General features: G+C 35.7%; 1 protein-coding gene across 14 annotated transcripts in view; it reads left to right on the top strand.

The window, feature by feature from the left end:
• Positions 1–27,374, top strand: part of ZDBF2 (zinc finger DBF-type containing 2) — a 49,909-nt gene that overhangs the window by 13,366 nt on the left and 9,169 nt on the right. For 8 of the 14 annotated variants that reach the window (XM_071216168.1, XM_071216167.1, XM_058300297.2 and 5 more), the window contains 2 exons: positions 1,295–1,396; positions 24,031–24,158. In XM_071216168.1, the coding sequence (XP_071072269.1) occupies positions 1,337–1,396; positions 24,031–24,158 (188 nt within the window). In that variant the 5' untranslated portion in view covers positions 1,295–1,336. Of the gene's footprint in view, positions 1–53; positions 133–1,294; positions 1,397–24,030; positions 24,159–27,374 lie in introns of all 14 variants that reach the window. The other 6 variants (XM_058300295.2, XM_058300294.2, XM_058300296.2 and 3 more) reach the window with 1 other exon arrangement.

The following is a 27,374-nucleotide window of genomic DNA, read 5'->3' as shown; positions in this document are numbered from 1 at the left end:
AAAAAAAGACCAAATTTTAAGTAAGTAATTTTTAAAAATAATCTTTATTTCAGAGACTGGTTTTATTTATTTACTTTCCTAATAAATGAGGGATATCAGAGAAGCAAAGATTCTCGTAATAAAAAGTATTAGGTAAGCAAATGATACGATAGCATTTTGCCTTAATGAAACTTCTCTATTCTCATTCTATTGATTTTAATACTGCAATTTCATTGTTAATCACTGATTTTAATGATTAAGCTTTTTCTGTAGCATTATAATCTGATTCAAAAAAACTCAATTCTGCATATTTGAGAATATTCTATTATGTGCTTTCCAACAGACAAGAATGTTTAAAATAATTAGAGTAAAAACTCTTTGACAAAATTACTTCTTGCAGTTCTGTTTTCAGTTTAGCAAAACAGCAAAAAAGTGCATTGTATTAAAATTGTTGTGAAAAGTGGTAAACTCTACACACATTTTGTCAGTTAATAAATTGGCTGTGCATCTGAATTACTTGGGGAGTCTTAAAAATTCAGATTCCTAGGCTTTGTCTCAGTTCTACTACTTTAGAATTTTTGGAGGACGATTTTGATATTCATCCTGATTTGGAAATCACTGCAGTATGTTATGTTGAAGGAATATACTTTTAGGTGGGTGGAAACTTTTATTTGTAGAGAAATCTCAAAGTACCAGTGGGGGGAAATTGTTCATACTTATTTTATATAATTGTCAGAAAAGAAATACCTTCTGTTTCAAAGATTACTTAGTTGTTATTCTTATTTTTAACAACTTTGTTGGATAAATTATTTTAAAATCTGCTTCTTTGTGAGCTAAGAGCAAATCCCATGTGGTATCTTTACTCTCATGATAGATAATCAGATGTTATATGAGACATTGATGGTTAAGTAACCTAGGGTCTTGTATAGAAATATGATGGAAAAATTAATGAGCCCCAGTATAGTAAATATACTATAGTAATATCTTTGAAATAATTTGTCTTTAAACATTGAGTACTGTATTCTTCAATACTGAATCAATTCCTAAAAACTAACAGCTTATCAGAGAATGAATAAAAAAATCATTATTAAGGCTTCAAATATTGTCAACACACTACTCTTTCAGAAGATGTGTAACTCTTCTGCTTTAGGCTTGCTGATTGATTCAATAGCTCATGGCACGTTATCTATTTTCCTCAGATTTAGAAAGGGGAGGGACCAAAGAGTAAATTTCCGTTCTCTGATGTTATCATAGTCGTTTTCCTCATAGTTGTAAGGAATTATTGTGATTTTGGTCATTTTTCTTTTTTTTTCAGTTGGAATATTCAGGAGCAGTCACTTGACTTTTGTTATTCACTATGCAGAACAGACAAGGATATTGCACTTATTGCCGTGTGTACTATAATAACCTGGAAAAGGTAAGAGGTTCCTGTTACTATGGTATTGCCTTGCAGGACCTAATCGTGGTTTTCTCTGCTTTTATAATTTGTTAAATTCATTTATTGAAATATACTGATCATCTACTAGGTATTAGATGCTGTTTAAGGTCCTCAGGATACAACTATGAACAAAATCCAGACCCTTTTTTCATGGAGCATACATTTTAGTTGAGTAAGATAGAAAATAAATAGTTGTATAAATTTAGTATATATCAGATTGTGATAAATGTTATGAGGAAAATAAAATAAGGAAGGTAATGCTAATTTAGGTAGGGTGGTCAAGTAAGGCCTTTTTAAGGAAACAACTTTGGAGTTGAGATTTAAATGAAGTATAGGAGCCAGACTTGCCAGAAAAATGGAGCAAGAATTCATAGGTAGAGTCCAAAGACAAACACCCTGAAACATGTTGGCATGCTAAACAAATAATTTGGAGGCCAATGTGGCTATAGTGAAGGTAGAGGGTAGGTTTTAAGTGATACATGAAGAATTTTGAAAAGTAGATTTTTTTTTCTTCTTTATTATTTTGTAATATTCAGTCTAGACCTATAGTGGATAACAAGTTAAAAACAGAAGATAAGGAATGCTGTTATTAAAATAAAATAAGTTAATGAGCAGATTAAAAATTATAGTTCTGTACTAATACATTCTACAACCTGGATGAACCTTGAAAACAGTATACTAAGTGAGAGAAATCAGACACAAAAAGCCACATATTGTATGATTCCATGTGTATGAAATATCCAGAATAGGCAAATCTATAGAGACAGAAAGCAAATTAGTGGTTGCCAGGGGCTGAGGGAAGAAGTAAATGGGGAGTGACAGCTTAATGAGTACCAGATTTCCTTTTGGCTACTCTGGGGTAATGAAAATGTTCTGGAACTAGATAATGGTGATGGTTGCACAACATTGTGAATGTAGTAAATGCCACTAATGGTAAATTTTATGTTAAATGTATTTTACCACAAAACAAAATTTTATAATTCTGAAATTTTTTCTTGAGATAGTTTTTATGCATTTATTTTTTAATTCTTATAAGAAACTTCAAAACATGCCTAGTACATTAAAATCTTTTTTTAAAAAAATCAATTTCATTGATACATACTCATAAAGCATACAGTCCAAAGTGTACAATCTACGGTATTTGACTTAATCACGTAATTGTGCATTTATCAGAGAAGTAGTTTATTAAGGCATTGTAAGTTAAGGTAAGGGACTGAATTTAATCTGAGTGAGATTGACAGAGGAGGTAAATCGTCTAACTTATAATTTAAGGGAATATTCTGTTATGGAGAGAATATTTTATATAGAGAATTTAAAAAATTTATATTTTTATTGAGATAAAATTCATATCCCATAAACTTCACTCTTTTAAAGTACTTAATTCAGTGGTTTTTATTATATTCACACAGTGGTACAACCATTATCACTCTTTAGTTCCAGAACATTTTCATTACCCCACAAAGAAACCCCCCATATCTATTAACAGTCACTCTCTATTTCCCTGCTCTTCCCAACAACTACTGATCTACTTTTGGACTCTACAATTTGCCTATGCCTGATATTTCATATAAATGGAATCATACAATATATGGTCTTTTTTTTTTTGGTCTGACTTTTTTTCACTTAGCACGGTGTTTTCAAGGTTCATATAGGTTGTAACATGTATCGTTACTCCATTTCTATGGTTGAATAATGTTCCATTGTATGAAATATTGCATTTTGTTTATCCACTTAACAGTGATAGGCATTTGAATTGTTTCCACTTTGGAGCTGCTGTGAATAATGCTGCTGTAAACATTCATGTAAGAGTTTTTGTGGGGACGTAATGTTTTCAATTCTCTTGAGTCCACCTAAGAGTGGAATAATTAGGCTATATGGTAACCTGATTATATTTTGAGTAACTGATGAAACTGTTTTCTAAAGTGATAGCACCACTTTACTTTCCTATCAGCAATGTATGTGGGTTCTAATTTCTGTACATCCTTGCCAACACTTGTTATTACCTGTTTTTTTGATTATCACCATCCTATCCAGTGTGAAGTGGTATCTCATTGTGGTTTTCATTTGCATTACCTGGTGACTAATGATGTTGAACATCTGTTCATGAACTTATTGTCCATTTATATATTTTCTTTAGGGAAATGCTATTCAAGTATTTAGCCCATTTAAAAAATTGGACTGTCTTTTTATTGATGAGTTGTAGTTCTTTATATGTTCTGGATCCTGGACCCTTGTCAGATACATGGTTTGCAAATATTTTCTCCCATTCTGTGGATTGTCTTTTCTTTATTTTCTTAATAGAAATCGAAAAAATGTGGTATGGGTCTAGCTGCTGCTGCTGTTTTTTTCTTTCTTTTGCATGTGGATATCCAGTTTTCCTTATACTGTTAGTTGAAAAGACTATTTTTCCAAATTTGAATTGTCTTGGCATTGTTGTTGAAAATCAATTGAATGTGAATGTAAGGGTTTATTTTTGGACTCTAATTTATATTCTATTGATCTGTATGTCTATCCTAATGTCATTACCATATAGTCTTGGCTACTGTGCTTTGTAGAAAGTTTTGAAATCAGGAAGTTTGAATCCTCCAACTTGGTTATTCTTTTTCAAGATTTCTTTGGTTATTCTGGGTCCTTTCCATTTCCATATGAATTTTAGGATCACCTTATCAATTTGTGCAAAAAGACTGCTGGAATTTTGATAGGGATTGCATTGACTCTACCTGTAGATCATTTTGGAGAGTATTACATCTTAGTATTAAGTCTTCCAATTCATTAACAGGAAATATTTTTCCATTTATTTAGATCTTTAATTTCTTTCAACAGTGTTTTATAATTTCAGTGTCCAAGTCTTACACTTCTTTTTTAAAATTTATTCCCAAATATTTTTTTATGCTGTAATAATTGGAATTATTTCCTTAATTTTTTCTAATTGTGTCTTGCTAATGTATATAACCAGAACTGATTTGTTCCTTGCTAGTGTATAGAACCAGAACTGATTTTTGTATATTGCTCTTGTATCCTACAACCTTGCTGAACTTGTTTATTAATTCTAATGAAATTTTTTATTTTTTGTTTTTGTGTGGATTCCTTATGATTTGCTAGATACAAGATCAATACAAGATCATGTCATCTGCAAATAGAAATAGTTTTACTTCTTTCTTTCCAATCAGGTTGTCTTTCATATCTTTTTCTTATCTTATTGCCCTGGCTGAAACCTCCAATACAATGTTGAATGAAAGTGGCAAGAGTAAACATCCTTGTCTTTTTCATGTTCTTAGGGAGAAAGCTTTCATCCTTTCATCACTAAGTATGATGTTAGCTTTGTGTTTTTTCATAGGTACCCTGTATCATATTAAGGAAGTTCCTTCTATTCCTAGTTTGTTGAGTGTTTTCAGGGAAGAATGTTGGATTTTGTCAAATGCTTCTCTGCATCTCTTAGATAATTACATGTTTTTTTTCCCCTTTTATTATATTAATGTGGTATTTTACATTGATTTTCAGATGTTAAAACAATCTTGCATTCCTGGGATAAATCCCACTTGGTGATAGTGTATAATACTTTTGCTTTGCACAGGAATTGGCTTACTAATATTTTGTTTAAGGAATTTTGCATCTACATTCATAAGGAATTTTGGCCTGTAGCTTTCTTTTTCTGTGATGCCTTTGTCTGGTTTTGCTATCAGGGTAATGCTGGCCTCATAGAATAAGTCAGGTAGTGTTTTCTTCCCTTTTTGGAAGAGTTTGTGAAGGATTATTTATGGAAATTTTGAAATAATTATTCATGTTATTAGTAGCTATAGTTTTCTGACTAGGATTGTTAACTTAAAAGAGTCTCCAATCTTTCTTCAGGATCTAAGCTATAGAATTGTGTTATAGGTGAAACTCTTGTTTTGCTAGTGCTAAACTGCTACATATTAGATGATAGCTCAGAGAGGCTTATAATAAGTAAAAATTCTGCTGTTAATTGCTTTTTTAAAATCTAATAGTACTCACTTAAAATTAATACCAAACATGAGTTTTTAAAAAATATGTATTTATTTCTCCCCTCTACCCCTTGTTATTTGTGCTTGCTGTCTGCTCTCTGTGTCTTTTCATTGTGTGCTTGTCTTCTTTTTAGGAGGCACTGGGAACCAAACCTGGGACCTCCCATGTGTGAGGGAGGCACCGATTGGCTTGAGCCACCTTCACTCCCTGCTTGTTGTGTCTCTCATTATGTTACCTCATTGTGTCCTTCCATTTATTTAGGTCTTCCTCAGTTCCTTTTAGCAAAGCTTTGAAGTTTTCTGAATATAGGTCCTTTATCTCCTTTGTTAAGTTTGTTACTAAATATTTGGTTCTTTTAGTCACTATTGTAAATGGGATTTTTTTTCTGACTTCCTCCTCAGATTGCTTATTAGTAGTGTATAGAAATGCTACTGATTTTTGCATATTAATCTTGTATTCTACCACTTTACTGAACTTATCTATTAGTTCTAATAGCTTTTTGTGGACTTTTCAAGATTTTCTAGATATAGGGTGATATTACCTGCAAATAGTGAAAATTTTACTTCTTTCTTTCCTTTTTGGGTGCTTTTATTTCTTTTCTTGCCTAATAGCTCTAGCTGGAACTCTGAGGACAATATTGAATAACAGTGGTGACAGCAGGCATCTTTGTCTTGCTCCTGGTCTCAGTGGGGAAACTTTCAGTCTTTCACCATTGAATTCAGTGTTAGCTGTGGTTTTTTCATATATGTACTTTACCATGTTGAGAAAGTTTCCTTCTATTCCTATCTTTTGGGGTGTTTTTATCAAGAGAGGATGTTGGATTTTGTCAAATGTCTTTTCTGCATCAATCGAGATGATCATGTGAATATTCTTCTTCAGTTTATTAAGGTGGTGTATTATACTAATTGGTTTTCCTGTTTTGAAGCACCCTTGCATAACAGGGATAAGACCCTCTTAATTTGTTGTATAATTCTTTTATTGTGTTTTTTATTTAGTTAGTATTTTGTTTAGGATTTTTGTATATATATTCATGAGAGAAATTATTCTGTAATTTTCTTTTTTCATTAATGTCTTTATCTGGCCTTGGTACAGTGAGTTTCATAGTGTTCCCTTCTGTTTAATTTTATTGAAGAGTTTGAGCAGGATTGGTATTAATCTTCTTTAAATGATTAGTAGAATTCACCGGTGGAGCCATGTGGTCATGGGCTTTTCATCTTAGGAGGTTTTTAATGACTGTTTCAATCTCTTAATTTGGGATTGGTTTGTTGAGGTCTTCTGTTTCTTCTAGGGTCAGTGTACATTGTTTGTATGTGTTTCTAGGAATTTGTCCATTTTGTCTACATTATCTACTTTGGTATACAGTTATTCATAGTATCCTCTTATGATCTCATTTCTGCAGGGTCAGTGGTAATAATCTCCTCTATCATTTCTGATTTTACTTATTTGCATCTTCTCTTTTTTTTGTCAGTCTAGCTAAGGGTTTGTTGATTTTGTTGATCTCAAAGAACCAACTTTTGGTTTTGTTGATTCTCTCTTGTTTTTCTCAATTTCACTTTCCTGCTCTACTTGTTATGTCTTTCCTTCTGTTTGCTTTGGGATTAGTTTGCTATTCTTTTTCTGTTTCCTCCAGGTGTGTATTTAAGTCTTTGATTTTTAGCTCTTCCTTTCTTTCCATTTGTTTGTTTGTTTATTTATTTATTTATTTGGTGGTCCTGGGTTTGAACCCTGAACCTCATACAGAATTAGTGAGTTAGAAGACGGAGCATGTGAACTAGAAAAGACAGAAGAACAGAAAGAGAAAATAGTGGAAAAACTTGAACAATTTCTCAGGGAATTGAAGGAGAATGAGAATGCACAACATCCAAGTTACAGGTGTCCCAGAAGGAGAAGAGAGCAGAAAAGGGGGAGAAAAAATATTTGAGAAAATGACTTAAAATGTCCCAACCCTTATAAAAGGCATAAATATTAGTATTCAAGAAGGTCAGTGTTCCCCAGATAGGATAAATCCAAATAAACCTACCAAGACACCTACTATTCAGAATGTCAAATGCCAGAGATAAAGAGAGGATTCTGAAATCAGTAAGAGAAAAGCAAAACATCACATGCAAGGGAACCTCAATAATTCTAAGTGGTGATCTCTCATCAGAAACCATAGAGGCAAGAAGGCAGTGGTATGATGTATTTAAGGTACTAAAAGAGGCACTGCCAGCCAAGAAATCTTTATCTGGCAAAACTGTCCTTCAAAAATGAGAGCAAGTTAAAAGTTTTCACAGGCAAAATCAGACAAACAAACAAAAAACAACCAAAAGGGTTTGTCATCAAAAGACTGGATTTACCAAAAATACTAAAGGGAGTGCTATAGCTGAAAGGAAAAGACAAAGGTGAGAGATGTGGAAAAGAGTGTAGAAATGTAGATTATAAATAAGGGTAAGTAAAGGGTTAAAAGACAGACAGTAGTAAGATAAGGTATCAGAAAGTCAAGGGATAAAATGGGCAAAGTAAGTAATGTCTTTACAGCAGGGTTTCTTAACAAGTGGTTTGTGAGCTTTCATTGAAATTCAAAAAAACATTATGGGAAGTGGATGTGGCTCAAGTGATAAGGCCTCTGCCTACCATATGGGAGGATCTAGGTTTGATCCTTGGAGCCTCCTGGTGAAAAAAAAGAGAAGAGAAAACATGCCTGCATGGCAAGCCTGTGCCCACATGATGAGCAGAGTGCCTGTGCAGTGAGCCAAGTGCTGACATGGTGAACTGAGTGCCCATGCAGTGAGCCAGTGCCTGTGTTGCAAGCCAAGGACCCACTTGAGGGCTTGTGTGATGAGCCAGTGCCCATGAGTGAGTGCCTGTGTGTGAGCTGAGTGCCTGTGTGAGTGCCTGCGCAGTGAGCCAGTGCCTGTGTTGTGAGCCAAGTGCCTGCACAGCAAGCCAAGTGCTTGCACAGTGAGCCAGTGCCTGGGCAAATGAGTCATGCAGCTAGATGATGATGCAACAAGAGACAAAGGGGAGAGTCAAGGTGAAGTGCAGCAGAGTCCAGGAACTGAGAGGGTGCAATTGACAGGGAACCTTTCTCCACATCAGAGGTCCCCAGGATTGAATCCCAGTGAATCCTAGAGGAGAAAGACAAGAAGAGAAGACAAAAAGAGAAATATATACAGAGATCACACCGCAAATGAACACAGACATTAAAAACAGCAGGGGGAGAAGGGGGAGGGGGAAGGGGGGAAAGCAAAAAAAAAAAGATAATTCCTTAAAAAAAAATCCAAAACCATTCTTGTGGGGACATGTTGATGCATGTTTGATATATTTATTAAATAATACACAATATATTGTGGAATTAGTATGTGGTCTGTGGTTTTCACCTGACTAGCAAAGGGGTCCATGGAACAAAAATGATTAAGAATCCTTGTTTTATATTAATAACATCGAATGTTAATGGATTGAACTGCCCAACCAAAGACATAGACTGGAATTGTGGAAAGATGACATTGGATTAGGCAGGCAGGGCTCAATTCTCTCACAAAAATGACAGTGAAAGAGCCAAACACTGTCAAGGTACCTGCTTTGGGCATCAAAGGCCAGTACAGTGCTACACAACTCCTAGGAGAATGAGGGACAAGAGAGACAAAGAACCCCAAACAACAAACATTAGTTACCAAAACCCTGCAGCAACTGGGTAGGGCTCCCCTCCCCCACCCCAATGTATTAAGCTATAGTAAAACCCCTGGCATAGTGCAGCTGACTGAGATGGGAACAGATATCTTCCTCCCTGTCAACTGTTACAAGGGAACAGGGAGGGGGAGTCAGAGGGCTTTTCTTCTGTGAATTTGGCCAGCAGAGTCTGCTTTGAATCTCAGCTCCAGCTAGACCAAAACACAAGGAAACAGATTGAAATCTTTCTGTGGAAAGGTGCACCGATGAGCACCGTCTGCTGGCCAATCTGGAAATTGCATGGGGCAAAAACTGCTTTTGATTCTTTCTGCACTCTAAATCCTGGGATAAATTCTGCACCCCATTAGTGAGTTCCTGGCATGATTTTGATAACTTTGCTGGGAAATTTTAAAGATTTAGAATAAGTTGAAAGATACATCAAAGAAAAACTGTGAAAAAAAGCAATAGGCAAGAGAGAGGAATTGGCCATCAGAATAAATTCACCAACATATTCAGATGTCTAGACATCAGCAAAAAATTACAAGTCATACTAGGAAGCAGGAAGAGATGGCCCAGCTAAAGGAACAAACCAAATATCCTGAAGAGATACAGGATTTAAGACAATTAATGATAATCACACAACTCTCCTAAATCAATTTAAAGAATTGAAGGAAAATAAGACTTTAGAGATAAAGGACATTAAGAAGACACTGGGTGAGCATAAAGAACAATTTGAAAGCCTGCAAAGAAAAGCAATAGACCTTATGGAAATGAAAGACACGATGGATGAGATTAAAAATACATAAGAGGCACATAAGAGCAGATGCGATCTACTCGAAAACAGAACTGATGATTTCAAAGACAGAACATCTGAACTGAAAAAGACATGAGCACAGAAAGAGAAGACAATGGAAAAAATGGAACAGGTTCTCAGGAAATTGAATGACTGTGTGAAATGCACAAATATGCATTATCGGTGTCCCAGAAGGAGAAGAGAATGAAAAAAGGGCAGAAAGAATATTTGAGGAAATAATGACTGAAAACATCTCAACCCTTATGAAAGACATAAATATCAATATCCAAAATGGACAATGCACCCCTAACAGAATAAATGCAAATAGACCTACCCTGAGACACCTACTATTCAAAATAACAAATATCAGAGATAAAGAGAGGTTTCTGAAAGCATCAAGAGAAAAGCAAAGCATCACATACAAGGGAACCTTGATAAGATTAAGTGCCGACCTCTCATCAGAAACCTTGGAGCAAGAAGAAAGTGGTATGAAGTATTTAAGGTACTGAAAGAAAAATACTGCCAGCCAGGAATTCTGCATCTGGCAGAACCATCCTTCAAAAATGAGGGTGGTTTGGAGTCTTCACAGACAATCAAATACTAATAGAGTTAAGTTACCAAAAGACCAGAATTGCAAGAGATTGTGAAGGGAGTGCTGCAGCCTGAAAGGAATAAACAAGGGTGAGAGACTTGGAGAAGAGTATAGAAATGAAGATTATTAGGGAGGGTAAAAAAACAGACAGTAGTACGATAGGACAGCAGACAGCCAAAGTACAAAATGGATGAAGTTAACTATTGCCTTTACAGTGATAACATTGAATGTTAATGGCTTGAACTCCCCACTCAAAAGACATAGACCGATAGAATGGATAAAAAACTGTGGGCCATCTATACGTTGTCTATAAGAGATTCACCGCATACATAAAGACACAATCAGGTTAAAAGTGAAATGTGGAAAAAGATATTCCAGGCAAATGGTAATAAAAAAAAGAGCTGGAGTAGCAATACTAATATTGGGGAAAATAGATTTTAAATGCAAAAGTGTTATAAGGGATGAAGAAGGTCATTATATATTAATAAAAGGGGCAATTCACCAAGAAAGAATAACTATACTAAATATTTATGCACTTAACCTGAGTGCCCCAAGATACATGAAGTACACACTGGCAAAGCTGAAGGGAGAAATTGATGTCTCTACAGTAATAGTTGGAAACTTCAATAGACCACTTTCAGTTTGGATAGAACATCTGGACAGAAGATAAAGAAAGAAACAGAGAACTTGAGTAATATGAGAAATGAACTAGACCTAACAGACATCTATAGAGCATTACACCCGAAACAGCTGGATATATATTCTTTTCAAGTGCTCATGAATCCTTCTCCAAGATAGACCATATGTTGGGTCACAAGACAAGTCTCAATAAATTGAAAAATTATACAGAATACTTTCTTTGACCATAATGGAATGAAGCGGGAAATCAATATGGACCAAAAAAGGGAAAATTCATATATATATGGAGATTAAGCAACATGCTCTTAAATAATCAGTGGGTGAAAGAAGAAATTGCAAAAGAATTCAGCAAGTATCTTCAGACAATTGATAATGAGGACACAACATATCAAAACCTATGGGACACTGCAAAGGCAGTGCCGAGACAGAAATTTATAGCCCTCAATGCTTACATTAAAAAAGAAGAAAAAGCTAAAATTGAAGATCTAACTGCACACCTAGAGGAACTAGGAAAAGACTAACAAATTAATCCTAAAACAAACAGAAGGAAAGAAATAGTAAAGATCAGAGCAGAAATAAATGAAATAGAGAACAAAAGCAATAGAGAGAATCAACAAAACCAAAAATTGGATCTTTGAGAAGATCAACAAAATCAAATTCTTAGTTAGACCAACAAAGAAAAAAAGAAAAGATGCAAATAAATAAAATCAGAAATGAGAGGGGAGGTGTAGCAGTTTGATATTATTTATGAATTCCAAAACTAGATATTGAATTATGTTTGTAAACTCTTCCTCTGGGCATATTGTATTAGATTCAGAGATTTTACTTTTACTTGATTAAATTAAGATAAGGCCTTGATTCCGGCCACATCAGCAGAACACCAAGGGGGCAGGGACTCACAGAAGAGAGAATTGGAGTTTTGATGCTGGAGCCCTGGGAAGTAAATACAAAGAGAAGCAGATATGTGAGGAAAGAGAGAAGTCTCCATCAGACACAGCAGAGGCCTCTAGAAGAGAATGAACCTGATAGTTTACAGCTGACCTTGTGAAGAGAGCAAAGCATTTGAACCTGCAATGAAATGAGACCCAGGAAGAGAGACATGCCTTATGCTAACCTACAGCTGAGAATGGAAGGAGCTAGGACCATGGAGCCTTTGGAGGAAGAGGAAGGCTGAACTCTTGTGGATACCAGTAGCCATCTTGTTCCAATACATGGTACAGACTTTGGTGAGGGAAGTAACTTACACTTTATGGCCTGGTAACTCTAAGCTTCCACCCCAAATAAATACCCTTTATACAAGCCAACAGATATCTGGTATTTTGCATCAGCACCCTTTTCGCTGATGAATAAAGCCACTATTAAAAAGCTAGAAAATTGTAAATGTTGTAGAGGATGTGAAGAGACTGGAATGCTTATTCATTGTTGATGGGAATATGTAATGGTACAGCCACTGTGGAGGACTGTTTGGCACTTCCTAGGGAAGCTGAATATAGACTTCTCATGTGACCCAGCAATAAACCTACCATTGCTGGGTATGTACCCAGAAGAACGGAGAGCAGTGACATGAATAGACATCTGCACACCAATGTTTATAGTGGAGTTATTCACAATAGCCAAAACATCATGAGTTTGTAACTAGCAGAGCTATTATAGGCATATGACAGTGGGTGAAAGGGAAAACCTAAGGACACTTATATTACTAGGAGGAAAGCTACAAAGTGTAACATGGGACTGGATAACATAGTGAAATTTTATGTAAAATACACCTATGGGTGATATTGCATATATAAGACTGTTTTTGCAAAATATAAATACAAATAAACTACAGAGAAGGAACAAAATTGCATTTATGTTTGGCAAGGGAAGCATAGAGCGATGGAGAGGTGATGAGTTTTGTTTGGTTGGTTTTGTTTATTATTATTATTATTATGGGAATAATGAAAATACTCTGGGAAAGACTGGAGTGATGAATATACAACTATGTGATTATACTGAATACCATTAATTGTACACTTTGAATGGATTTATGATTTATTCATATGTGTCAGTAAAATTGATTAAAAAAAGACATAGACAGAATGGTTAAAAAAAAAATTGAACAATCTATATGCTGTCTACAAGTGATTCACCAAGGACTCGAGGATACAATCAGGGAAGTGGCTGTGGCTCAAGCTGTTTACCATATGGAAGACCCAGGTTCAATCCTCAGGACCTCCTGGTAAAAAGAAAAAAAAAAAGGCATCCCAGACCAGTGTAGTGAGGTGCAGGCTCCTATGCAGTGCAGAGAGGCACAGGTGCATGCGTGGAGAAGCAATGCACCAAAGAGACGATTGCGCAACCACACAGAAAAAAAAAGGTTACAATCAGGCTGAAAGTGAAAGACTGGAAAAAGATATCCCATGCAAATAGTAACAAATCTGGAGTAGCGATGTTAATATCAGACAAATTCAATTTGTCAAAAGTCACTTGACCGTAGATGTGAGGGTCTTATTCTGAACTCTCAATTCAATTACATTGGTCAATCTTGATATTTATGCCAGTGCCATGCTGTTTTTACCACTGTAACTAAGTAATATGCTTTGAGGTCAGAAAGTGAGAGTCCACCAACTTTGTTCTTTTTAAAGACATTTTGGTTATTTGGGTGCCTTTATCCCTTCCAGATAAATTTGATAATTTTTTAATTCTAGAAAAAAGGCTGTTAGAATTTTTATTGGGATTGCATTGAATTTGTAAATCAGTTTAGGTAGAATTGACATCTTAATGATATTTACTCTTCCAGTCCATGAATACAGAATGTCTTTCCATTTATTTGGGTCTTCTTTTTTTTTTTTTTTTTTTAGCAATGTCATGTAGTTTTCTTAATACAGGCCCTTTAAATCCTTCATTATGCCTAAATATTTGATTCTTTTAGTCACTGTTATAAATGGAATTTTCTTTGACTTCCTCCTCAGTTTGCTCATTAGTAGTGTATAGAAACACTGTTTTTGCTTATTAATCTTGTATCCTGCTACTTTGCTGAAGTCATTCATTAGTTCTAGTACCATTGTTGTGTTTTCTTTTTTTTTTTTTTTTGAGATTTTCTAGGTATAGGATCATATCATCAGCAAATAGCAAACATTTTCCTTCTTCCTTTGCTATTTGGGTGCCTTTTATTTATTTTTCTTGCCTAATTGCTCTAGCTAGAACTCCTAGCACAATGTTAAATAACAGATAAGACAGTGGACATCCTTGTCTTGTTTCTGATCTCAGCAGAAAAACATTCAGTCTTTCATCATTGAGTAAAATGTTTACTGTGGGTTTTTCATATATGCACTTTTTCATGTTGAGAAAGTTTCCTTCAATTCCTATTTTTCAGATTAGTTTTACTGGGAAAGGATGTTGTATTTTGTCAAATTCCTTTTCTACATCAATTGAGATAATGTGGTTTTTCTTCTTCAATTTATTAATGGCTGTATTACACTGATTGATTTTCTAGTGTTGAACCACCCTTGCATACCTCTGATAAAACCCACTTGATTGTGGTGTATAATTCTTTTAATGTGTTTTTGGATTCATTTGGAAAGTGTTTATTTGAGCATTTCTACATCTGTATTCATTAGAGATATTTATCTGTAGTTTACTTTTTTCAAAATATCTTTATTTGGCTTTGATTTAGGGTGATGTTGACTGTATAGAATGAATTTGGTAGCTTTCCCTTCTGTTCAATATTTTGGAAGAGTTTGTGACAATTTGAAGTTATTTTATGAATCCCAAAAAGACAACGATTATGTTAACTAATCCATTACTGTAGGTATGGAGCCTTTTTTTTTTTTTTTTTTAAAGATTTATTTATTTTATTTAATTTCCCCCCCTCCCTTGGTTGTCTGTTCTTGGTGTCTGTTTGCTGCGTCTTGTTTCTTTGTCCGCTTCTGTTGTCGTCAGCGGCACGGGAAGTGTGGGCGGCGCCTTTCCTGGGCAGGCTGCACTTTCTTTACACGCTGGGCAGCTCCTCACAGGCGCACTCCTTGCGCGTGGGGCTCCCCCACGCGGGGGACACCCTTGCGTGGCACGGCACTCCTTGCGTGCATCAGCACTGCGCATGGCCAGCTCCACACGGGTCAAGGAGGCCCGGGGTTTGAACCGCGGACCTCCCATATGGTAGACGGACGCCCTAACCACTGGGCCAAAGTCCGTTTCCCAGTATGGAGCCTTTTGATTGAACTACATCCTTGAGGCATGAGCTCTCTTGAGTCTCCTCTCTTACTGGGTCTGATATAAATGGAGAAACAGAGATACTCAGAAAAAAGGGGATCCACCATATCCATCCCACCATGTAAGATAGGGGACTACAGGAAAACAAGAGAATCCCTGAGAGCTGAGAGAGGTCCTTGAGTCTGGATCCAGCATTGCATAGGGGCACAGAAAGCAGCACCTGAAGGTCTGGGCCCATGGAGCAGTTCAAGGCTCAGGAGATAATCCCCGCCATATGCCTGATAGCTTACAGAGCTGAGCTTGGAAAGAAAGCCAAGCAGCCATGACTGAGAAAGGAGGTCAGAAAAGAGACAAGTCCTATGCCAGGTTCCTCACAGCTAAACTCCAGGAGCAGGACTTTGAGAGAAGGTGAGTCTAGAGGGGAAGGAAGAGACCTAAGCAGCGATCACCTGCCATTTTGCTTCACCACGTGGCAGCTGACTTTGGTATGAAAGAATTTCTAATGGTGCCTTGGTTTGGACATTTCATGGTCTTGGAACTGTAAGCTTTTACCACAAATAAATTCCCTGTATAAAAGCCAACACATTTCTGGTACTTTGCTTAGGCAGATTTTATTTATTTTCATCTTCTTTCTTTTTTTCTTTGTTATTCTAACTAAGGTTTTGTCAGTTTTGATGATCTTCTTGAAGAACCAACTTCTGGTTTTGTTCATTCTCTCTGTTTTTTTTGTTCTCCATTTCATTTATTTCTACTCTTTATTTCTTTCCTTCTGTTGCTCTGGGATTAGTTTGCTGTTCTTTTTCTAGTTCTTCCAAGTGTGCAGTTAGGTCTTTGAGTTTGGCTCTAAATTTCCCTCCCAGCATTGCCTTTGCTGTACCTCATAGATTTTGTGAGGTTTTATTGTTGTTGTTGTTTTTGTTGTTGTTGGTATTGTTTTTTATGTTCTTTTTTGTTTTTTTTTTAGGAGGTACTGGGGATTGAACCCAGGACCTCATACATGGGAAGCAGGCCCTTAAACCACTGAGCTATACTCACTCCCTTTATAATTTTTGATACACTGTGTTCTCATTTTCATTCATCTTGAGATATTTATTGATTTCTTTTGCAATTTCTTCTTTGACCCACTGGTTTTTTAAGAGTGTATTGTTTAATCTCCACATATTTGTGAATTTTCCCTTTTTCCACTTGTTACTGATTTCCAGCTTCATTCCATTTTTAAAAAAGATTTATTTTATTTACTAATCTTTCCCCACTCCCTCATTGTTTTTGTACTCGTTGTGCCTGTTCTTCTTTGTTTCTTTAGGAGGTACTGGAAATTGAACCGGGACTTCCAATGTGGAAGGGAGGTGCCTAATCATGTAAGCCACCTCCATTCCCTGCTTTTGTTGTATCTCTCATTATGTTTTTCCTCTTGTGTCTGTTGTTGCATCATCTTGTTGCGCCAGCTCAATGTGCCTGCCCATTGTTCCAGCTTGCTGTCCTGCTTGTCTTCTTTAGGAGGCACTGGGGACCTCTGCTCCCTGCTTTGTTGTGTCTCTCATTATGTTTTTCTTCTTGTGTCTCTTGTTGTGTCATATTGTTGTGTCAGTTTGCTGCACCAACCCATTGCAACAGCTTGCTGTCTACTTTAGGAGGCGCTGGGAATTGAACCATGGACCTCCCATGTAGGTGGGAGCCCAATTGCTTGAACCATATATGTTTGTCTTCATTCTATTTTGATCAGAGAAAATGCTTTGTATAATTTCAGTCTTTTAAAATTTATTGTGACCTGCCTTGTGACCCAATATCCTGATCCTATCCTGGATAAGGATCCATTAGCACTTGAAAAGGATATATATCCTACTGTTTTTTGATACAAGGTTCTATAAATGTCTGTTATGTGTAGTTCATTTATCATATTATTCACATTCTCTCTTTCCTCATTTATCCTTTGTCCAGATGTTCTCTCTAATGCCAAGAGTGGTGTATTGAAGTTTCCAACTATTATTATGGAGACATCTGTTTCTCCCTTCAGTTTTCCAGAGTGTTCCTCTGGATTTTGGGGCACCCCTATTAGGTACATAAATATTTATGATTGTTATTTCTTCTGGATACATTGCCTGTTTTAAAAATATGTAATGTTCATCTTCATCTCTTATAACAGTTTTGTCTTCAAAATCTAATGTCTTTTGATTGGGGAGTTCAATCCATTAATGTTAAGTCTTATTACTGTAAAGGCATTACTTACTTTGTGCATTTTATCACTTAACTTTCCATTGTTGTACCTTACTATTGTCTGTCTTTTTATCCTTTTAGTTACCCTTAGTTTTAATCTTAATTTTTACACTCTTCTCCAAGTCTGTCATCCTTGTCTTTTCCTTTTAGCTGCAGTACTCCCTTTAGTATCTCTGGTAAATCTGGTCTCTTGGTGACAAACCCTTTCTGTTTTTTGTTTTGTTTTGTTTTGTTTTGTTTTTGGCCTGTGAGGACTTTAAACTCATCCTAATTTTTGAAGGACAGTTTTGCCAGATAAAGAATTCTTGGCTGGCAGTGTCTGTTTCAGTACTTTGAATACAACATACTGCTGCCTTCTTGCCTCCATGGTTTCTGATGAGAGATCAGTATTTAGGCCTATTTGAAGTTCCCTTGTATGTGATACTTTGCTTTTCTCTTACTGATTTCAGAATCCTCTCTTTATCTCTGGCATTTGACATTCTGAATAGTAGGTGTCTTGGTAGGTCTATTTGGATTTATTTGTTTGGGGAGGACTGTCTTTGGATATTGATATTTATGTCTTTCATAAGGGTTGGGAAATTTTTAGTCATTTCCTCGAAATTTTTTCTCCCCCTTTTCTGTTCTCTTCACCTTCTGGGACACCTGTAATGTGTATGTTTGTGCATGCAGATTGTACTTCAATTCCCTGAGAATGAATTGAATTTTTTTCCTATTGTTTCCTCTTTCTCTTCTGTCTTTTCAAGTTTATGTGCTCAGTCTTCTAACTCACTAACTTTGCCCTCTGCTAATTCAAATCTGCTGTTATATGCCTCTAATATATTTTTAATTTTATTCCTTGTGTCTTTAATTCCTGTAAATTCTATTACTTTCTTTACAGGCTTTCAAATTGTTCTTTATGCTCACCTAGTGTCATCTTTATCTCTTTAGCCATATTTTCTCTTCAACTCTTTGAATTGACTTCGGAGTTTTGTTTGAACTTCACTGATGAGTTGTCTTAAATGCTGTATCTGTCAGGACTTTTGATTGTTTCTTTAGATAGGCCATACCTTTCTATTTCTTAGTATGACGTCTCATTTTTTTGCTAATGTCTAGTCATATGATTTTGCTGGTGAATTTATTCTTATGATTAATTTCTCTTTCTTTTCTAATGGTTTTGTTTCATGGTTGTTCTTTGATTTTTGGTTTAACTTTTTCTAAATATTTAAAATTTCCCAGCATAAGTTAAGAAAACAGGGCCAGGGATCCACTAATGGGGCTCAAATCAGATCCAAGGGTCCTGAGACACGACAGAGTCCCAAGTTTTTTTCTTCTTGCAGTTTCCCAGCCTACTAGCATGTGGCGCTTTTCTGTGAGTCTTTTCGTGGAAGTGTCTTTTTCAGTCTCCACTTGTTGGGCAGGCAGAGCTCAGATTCATAATGGGATCTGCTGACCAAATTCATTGACAGGAAACCACTTTTCCCCCTCCACTGTACCTTCCCTCTTCTCAGGAGGAAGACCTCTGTTCCCCTCTCTGTTGGCTGCAGTCACCTGTGGGTTTTACAGATGCTCTTTGCCTTGAGGGTGGTTGATGGTTGCCATTCCAAGCCACAGAGGTGAATAACTCATGGTTTTCATGCTGGTGTCTTCATTTATCTGTCCCTTGCCCCTCTGGGTGATGTGCAGCACTCTATTGGTGTGCAGATCCCCAAAGCATCTCCTTTGGGCAGCTTTTTGCCTTTCCTCCATTGTTTGTTAAGATAGTTGAGCTCTGATGACTTTCTCCAATGCCATCTTCACAGAAATCAATAAAAACTTTAATTGTATTTTTATATGAAACACCACACAGAAGATGAGGTTAAAAAATATATATCATGTACCACAGCAACAAAGAACATCAAATCCTAAGGAATAAATATAACAAAAGGTGCACAAGATCTTTACACAGAAGACCCTACACATTGAGAAAAATTTAAGAAAAACTAGATAAATGGTGGGATATACCATGTTCATGGATTAGAAGAATCAATACTTTAAACATGTCAATTTTATCAAAACTGATGTAGTGATCCAATATATTCCCAATCAAAATCTCTGCAAGTTTGTGTTTTTTTAAATTCAGCAATTCTAAAATATATATAGACTTGCAAAAGGCTAAGAACCTGGACAATCTTAAAAAACAAAGTGAGAAGAATTACTCTAGTAGACATCAAGACTTACAGTATAGTCTTGGTGCAAAGTTAAAAAAAACCATAGCAACAAACCAGAAACTCCAGAAACAGATGTGTATATGGATATTTGATTTGTGGCAAAGGTGGCATGGCAGAGCCCTGAGGACAAGATTTCCTTCAATACATGATTTTATAATAATTGATGGGTCCATCAATTGGATATTGGTGTGGGAAAAAAGTGAAACTTGATCTCTAACTCACTCTATTCCAAGTAGATTGCAATGTAAATGTAAGTAAGACAATAAAACTTCTAGAAACAAATAGAAGAAAATTTGCATGAATTTGAAGTAGGCAGATTTTCTTAAACTGTTCACAAAAAATCACAATAAAGAAAAAATAGTTCACTGGATTGCAATGAAGTTAAGCAATGGAAGGTTAGAAGTAGATGATTAGGAAAGTAAAAAGTTGAGGCATAGAAGAAGAAAATATTTGAAACCCGTAATTGAACAAAGTAACCCCTACAAATCGATGAGAAAAAGATAGCCCATTAGAAAAAATAGGAAGAGACGTGAAGAGACATGTAATAAGAGATATTATCCAGATTACTAGTAAATAGGAAAAACTATCACAAAAATTACAAATTAAAGTCACAATGATATAACATTAAAAATCCATGAAACCTAAATTTATTTATTTATTTATTTTATTTCTTTCCACCCCCCACCCCCAGTTGTCTGTTCTCTATGTCTATTTGCTGCGTGTTCTTCTTTGTCCGCTTCTGTTGTCAGCGGCACAGGAATCTGTGGTTTTTTTTGTGTGTCATCTTGTTGTGTCAGCTCTCCCTGTGTGGGGTGCCATTTCTGAGCAGGCTGAACTTTCTTTCATGCTGGGCGGCTCTCCTTACAGGGCGCACTCCTTGCACATGGGGCTCCCCTATATGGGGACACCCCTGCGTGGCATGGCACTCCTTGCAGACATCAGCACTGCACGTGGGCCAGCTCCACACGGTCAAGGAGGCCCGGGGTTTGAACCGTGGACCTCCCATGTGGTAGACGGACACCCTAACCACTGGACCAAGTCTGCTTCCCCATACCTAAATTTAGAGACTACATTACCAAGTGTTGGTGAGGAACTGGAGCAATGCAAACTATGATACACTGCTGTTAGGAGTATAAATTGGCACAACCACTATGGAAGACTTGTTGGTCATGGACCCAAAATATGCATAAAAGAAGATTCTTTGTTGCATTATTTGTAACAGCCAGAGCTGGAAACAACACAAATATCCATCAAGAGAGAATGAATAAATGAAATTTTAGTGGTTTATTAACAGAATACTATACAGAAATGAAAATGAACAGACTACACCTAGTATAGATGAGTATCACAAATATAATGTAGAACAAAAGAAGTTGGGCACAAAAAAATGCATGTTATATAACTCCATTTATATGAATTTCAGAAATAGTCAAAATTAATCTATGTTACTAAATCCAGGATAATAGTTACTTTTGGGGAGAAGGGAAGGAATACTGGATTGGTATAGGACGTGATAGGGGTTTCTGGATGCTTTTTAGTTTTTAATGGATATATAGTTATGGGTATATTTGTTTCCTGATGATTTATGTACTTTTTAAAAATGTGTGCTCTGCATCAGTTAAAAAATTGTAGAAACATATTCTTCTCTAATATATAGTTGGGGGTGGTTACTGCAATTTATATAAGTGCAGTTCTCCATTCACATTTGCTTTTATCTCTTTGCTTTGGCAGAGAAGGACAAGGTTAGATTTTAATTGTACCTTTATTTGTTCCCTTGTGCATTTGTCCTCTCCTCTCTATCTATTAGACAATCTAGCTGTGGTGATAGATACTGGAAGATGGGGAGTTTTGTAGTCAGGCAATTTTGAGACTGTAATAATGATTTAGATTGATTTTGGGCTTCAGTTAACAGAGTAGATCTTTGAAATCAACATGGAAGGAAATAATTCCAAGAATGTGGGATTGATCAGAGCCAGCAACCTGCTTTAATTTTTTTTTTTATACCTTTTCCATGGTATTTAACACATGAGTTTTCTCAAGTGTTGTTAAATTAAATGCATGATTATTAAAATTATAAAGAACATGTGTTAAGCCTGTGTGTCTGAAATTTGACCTAGGCCTAGAGCTGCAGGATGCGTAAGAGTTACCTCCTGAGAGCCTCCAAATTGCTCAAATGTGGCCACTCTCTAAGCCAAACTCAGCATGTAAACGCATTGCCTTCCTCCCACTGTGGGACATGACTTCCAAGGATGAGCCTCCCTGGCGCTGAGGAATTACTACCAATCACTAACTGGTGATGCAACTAGAAAAAGACCTTGAATAAAAGGGTGAAATGGTAAAGACAAGTGAATATGTATGGCTAAGAGTCTTCAAAAATGTGTCAGGAGGTCAGCAGAAGGGTTACACTTATGCACACCTCAGCAGGATCCCAGAGACAGCCTAAGTAGATACAACCCTAGGTACTGGTGCTCCTGAGCGCTATGGAGACACACAGGTTGTATGATTATGGCAGTTGGCTCTGGAGTTCAGTGTCATGTCAGTGCGCCCTACTTTGGAATTTGTGCTCCTGAGTGTGATGGAGTTGGATGCCTCTTCTGCTACTTTTACTGAACCTGTAGTTGGCACTGGGGTTGGTATATACCCAGGAGACTTCAATCTCTGGACTGCCATGTGACAACTGGGCCCTGAGCCTCAGCAGAGTTGCAGCTCCTACTCTCCAGTTTGTTAGACTTGCACAGCTTGGCTAACAGGGAGGTGAAGATGGTCAACCACCATACCTGGGAACAGAGAGTGCCTACAACTCCAAGGAGGAGAATTGCATCCATCAACCATGTGGGATCTAAACCCCCTCTTGATGTAGAGGTGGAGTGGACATCACCAACCCAGTGTCCACAGGATGGAGGAATAAAATATGGATTGGAGTGAACTTACTGGTATTTGACTATAGAACTATGGTGACTAGTAATGGAAGACACTGTAGCATTAATGTGGAGAAAGTGGCCATGGTAGTTGCTGAGGGCAGGGAGTGGAAAGAAGAGATGAGATGTGGGATGTGGGAGCATTTTCAGGACCTGGAGTTTTTCTAAATGATATTGCAGGGATAGATGCTGGATATTATATATACTGCCATAACCCACTGAATGTACTAGGGGAGAGTGTAAACTACAATGCAAACTATAATCCATGTGGTACAGCAGTGCTCCAAAATGTATTCACCAAATGCAATGAATGTGCCACAATGATGAAAGAGGTTGCTGACGTGGGAGGAGTGGGGGGTGAGGTGTGGGGTATGTGGGAACCTCTTATATTTTTTAATGTAACTTTTTTTTGTGATCTATGTACCTTAAAAAAAAAGACAATAAAAAAAATGCACCATTAGTGCTAACGTTGATAAAATGAAAAGAGCCTAAGTTTTAGAGTTAGACAGACTCAGATTCAAATCCTGGCTTTGCTACTTGGTAGATATAACTTTGGGCAATTTACTTCTTTGTGCATCAGTCTCTAAAATGGGGACAAGATCCCTACTCAGTGAAAATTCAATGAGATTATTGTGATTACTGTGCACACAGAATAGCACTGTATTATATAATATATTATAGGTGCTCAGTAGATAGTAGACTTCTTTCCCATCACTCTTGCTAGAGAATCTTCCTAACTATGGAGATAATTGCAAAATAGAAAAATATGGTGTCTTTATTTCAATATTCTATTTAAGGTAGGATTTTAAATCTGGAGGAAATGATGGCCTTTGTACAATATTCCTACTTTACTCTCTCTTTCAGCAGCTCTTTATTGTAAAAATATTTGCTCATTGAAAAATACAAGAATTTATAAGAAAATTTTAAAAGTTACCCAAAGTCACACCACTCAGGTATAAATGCTTTAAAAATTTGGAGATATTGTTTTCCATTTATTTGCTTGTACAGTTTTGAATTATAGTTTGAGATAAAACTGTACATGTGATTTCTGCATCCCCTGTTTTTCTTTTAATGTATTATATATCTTCATATTATTAAAACTCCTTTGTGTCATTTTAGATGACTACATAGTATTAAGTCTTAGGGTATAATTTAAGAATTTTACTGTTGGACACTTAAATGGTTTCCAGTATTTTGTTATGCTGGGATAAGCATCATTTTTGCCTAAATAATCTACCTCGAAGATGATTTTCTTAGGATAGTTTTTAAAAATGAATTTACTTTATCTAAAAGATAGCTACTTTTATGGTTTTCAGCTGTATTTTTCGGAAAGTATATATCACTTTATACTTCTTTCAGGAGTATATAACTGAATATATTTTGAGAAACTCGTATTATTGGTGAGTTTTACCCATTTTAAAAAAATTCAATTTCTTTTTTCTTTGTAGCATATGTTTAGTACCCAACACAGAAATTTGGCCACACAGAGCAGACATCAGATGGGTACCAGTAGTTTAATGGAGCGTTTCTTACAAGATGTTCTGCGGCACCACCCATATCAGTATCAAGAAAACAGGTAATGTAGTTGAGTGGAAGAATAAATTAGTTCATAGTTATGTGCTATAGTGGATATTTGTGTTAATGTCGCAATACTTTTTAAAATGAAATTTTGCATGAAGAAATATAGTTAATGTGGAATTTTATCTAGTAATTTCTCATTGCATTAACGAATCATTTTAGAATAAATAAGAAATTTCAGTACAAACGATGTGGCTTACACTATGCTTTTTCCTAAATAAAAGTATTAGGCCAAGTAAATGATTACTTATCATTAAGATCTTTCATTTAAATAGAGGAATAAAGGGGAAGCAAAAGTAACTTAAAATATTGGTAACAGAAAAGTTAATGACTATAGCAGAATAAACATGGTCAAAGTAAATTTAAGTCAGTTCCACATTAATGAAACTATTACGCTCACTCTGAATAAAAGAGATATCAAATAGAATGACTTTTTTTTTTTAAGTAGGAAAGTTGTAGGTTTATAAAACAATCATGCATAAAATACAGAATTCCTGTACATCATCACCCCACCAACAACAACTTGCATTGGTATGGAACTTTTTATGATAACATTTTTAAAAAATATATAATTGTACTATTTTTTTTAAACTTTTGTTATAATTTATTACAATTATGAAAGATTACCTTTGTTATAATTGATGGAAGATTATGAAAATATTTCTATCCATTATTTATATTAAGTATATTTTTCCCATATGCCATACTATTATTACCACCTTGTATTAATTATAGTACATTTGTATACTTCATGAAAGAACATTCTTGTACTTGGACTATTAATTATAATCCATTGTCTACAATAAGGTTCACTGTGTTTTATTAGTCCTATGTTTTATCCTTTAATTTTTATTCTAGTTATATATACATCCTAAAGTTTTCTCTTGTAATGGTTCTTTTTATAATTTTCTTTCAATATCTTTATAAGTTTCTCTTGTATCCATTTATTCTGGTTGTTTTAATAAAAATAAGTATTTTGAACATGTTTAAGGGTTAAGGTCCCATGTTAAAGAAAAACATTGATTCAAAATCAGATTAACTACTGTAAGCTACAGCTGAACAAGAAAGAGCAAATTGCATACAGCTGTATAATGAGGTCTTAGCACATCTGTGCAGAATTAACTAAAAAGGTCACTAGTAGTAGAAAAAGGGATACACTTCTGTGATTTACAAGTCACCAGCCCAGAATTTTGCAAATGGCCAAATGTTTTAATGGGGGAAAAAGCAGGAAAAAATGTGCAATTTCTTAGCTGATGAAAAAATAGTATTAGCCTATCTTGGATCAGAATAAATTTACAGTTTCTTGCTTGTATGAACAATCCTTTAACAAATATATTTATAGGGAATTGGACTTGGCCCAGTGGTTAGGGCATCCATCTACCACATAGAAGGTCCGTGGTTCACACCCCAGGCCTCCTTGACCCATGTGGAGCTGGCCCATGTGCAGTGCTGATGAGTGCAAGGAGTGTTCTGCCACGCAGGGGTGTCCCAACGTAGGGAAGCCCCATGCGCAAGGAGTGCGCCCCATAAGGAGAGCCGCCCAGCACTAAAGAAAGTGCAGCCTGCCCAGGAATGGCACCGCACACACGGAGAGCTGACACAACAAGATGACGCAACAAAAAGAAACACAGATTCCTGTGCCACTGACAACAACAGAAGCAGACAAAAGAAGAACACCCAACAAATAGACACAGAGAACAGACAACTGGGGTGGGGGCCGGGCAGGGGCGGGGCACGGGGGTAGGGAGGGGAGAGAAATAAATAAATCTTAAAAATAAACCCACAAATGTATTTATATATACAGCTATTTCTGTAGTATAGATTCTTTAGTATTTGAACTTCTAGGTAAAGTTTATGGACAGTAAAAAAAAATTTTTAACTTTTCACTTTGGAATAATTTCTGCCTTAAAAAAAAGTTGCAGAAATAGTACAGAATTTTTGTAGTCTTCACCTGGCTTTCCCAAATGTTAAATCTAACATAACTACAGTACAATTATCAAAATCAGGAAATTACACTGATACCATAATATTAGTTGATCTGTCTAATTTATATGAATTTTGTCAGATGTTCTATTAATGCCTTTTTTTGAAGCAGGACTCAATGCAGGATTGCACACTGCAATAGTTGTCACATCTCTTTAGTCCTCTTTAATCTTGACAGTTCCTCAGTCTTTCTTTGCTTTTAAGTTCTTGACAATTTTCTGAACTACAAGCTAGTTATTTTGAGTATGCCAAATTTGGACATTTATTTAATTATTTATATTACTGTAGACTCATGGATTTTATTTTATTCTGTGGGTTACAATCTGTTACTATGATTGTTTTGTTGCTCAAATTACATATGGGCATTTTAAATCCTTAATAGGTACTTTTTAAAAGGCAATATCAATTTACACTCACACCAGTAGTGTATGAGATACTCATATTCTGTCACTCTTGCAAACACTGAGATTATCCCTTTCTCCCCAAAATAATAGCCTAAAAGGGTATCTCTTAGTCTTTATTTATGAGTAAAGTAGAACCTCTTTTTTCATATTTTTGGCCATATATTTTATCCTATGAATTGTTTGCCCATTTTTCTGTTATTTGTATATTTTGGATTTGTGAGCTATGTTTAAATATAGATAATGTCCTTTGTTTTTTAAATATGTTATATTTTCTCAGAATCTGTCATGTCTTTCAACTGTTTATGGCATCTTTTACCATATAGAAACTAAACATTTAGTCATAATCAGATGTATGGGGAATTTTCCCTAATGGAATCTTCCATGTATTTTCCTCATGTCCTTGTATATATTTAATCTTCCTGGAATTTGTTTTTATTATGGTGTGAGGAATATTTTCACTTAATTTTTTATAAATGGATATCTGATTATCCCCACTGATATAAAATTTAACCTGTAGCATAAACTAAATTTCTGTATTTGTGTATGTGTGTTTATATATGCATGTATATGTATGATTTTGGACACCATTCTGTTCTTTGAGTTTTTTTTTTTTTTTAATCCCATGCAAACACCGCATTATTTAATTATATTTATATGCTTTCTAAATTATGGGGTTTATGCTTTGTTTTTATTTCTTCCTTCTTATTCCCCCTTGTCCAGGTATTGTAAATTTTTTGTTTATTTTTGTCTTCTCCATGATCAGCTTTTGCTTTTTGTTTTTTATTCATTAATTTTTCTTTTTCTTATATTAATTTATTTCTTCTACT

Source organism: Dasypus novemcinctus, chromosome 7 (genome assembly GCF_030445035.2).
Source record: "Dasypus novemcinctus isolate mDasNov1 chromosome 7, mDasNov1.1.hap2, whole genome shotgun sequence".
NCBI classification, from domain to species: Eukaryota; Metazoa; Chordata; class Mammalia; order Cingulata; family Dasypodidae; genus Dasypus; species Dasypus novemcinctus.
The sequence above is the reverse complement of the archived record's forward strand: the minus strand, read 5'-3'. Positions and strand labels throughout refer to the sequence as shown.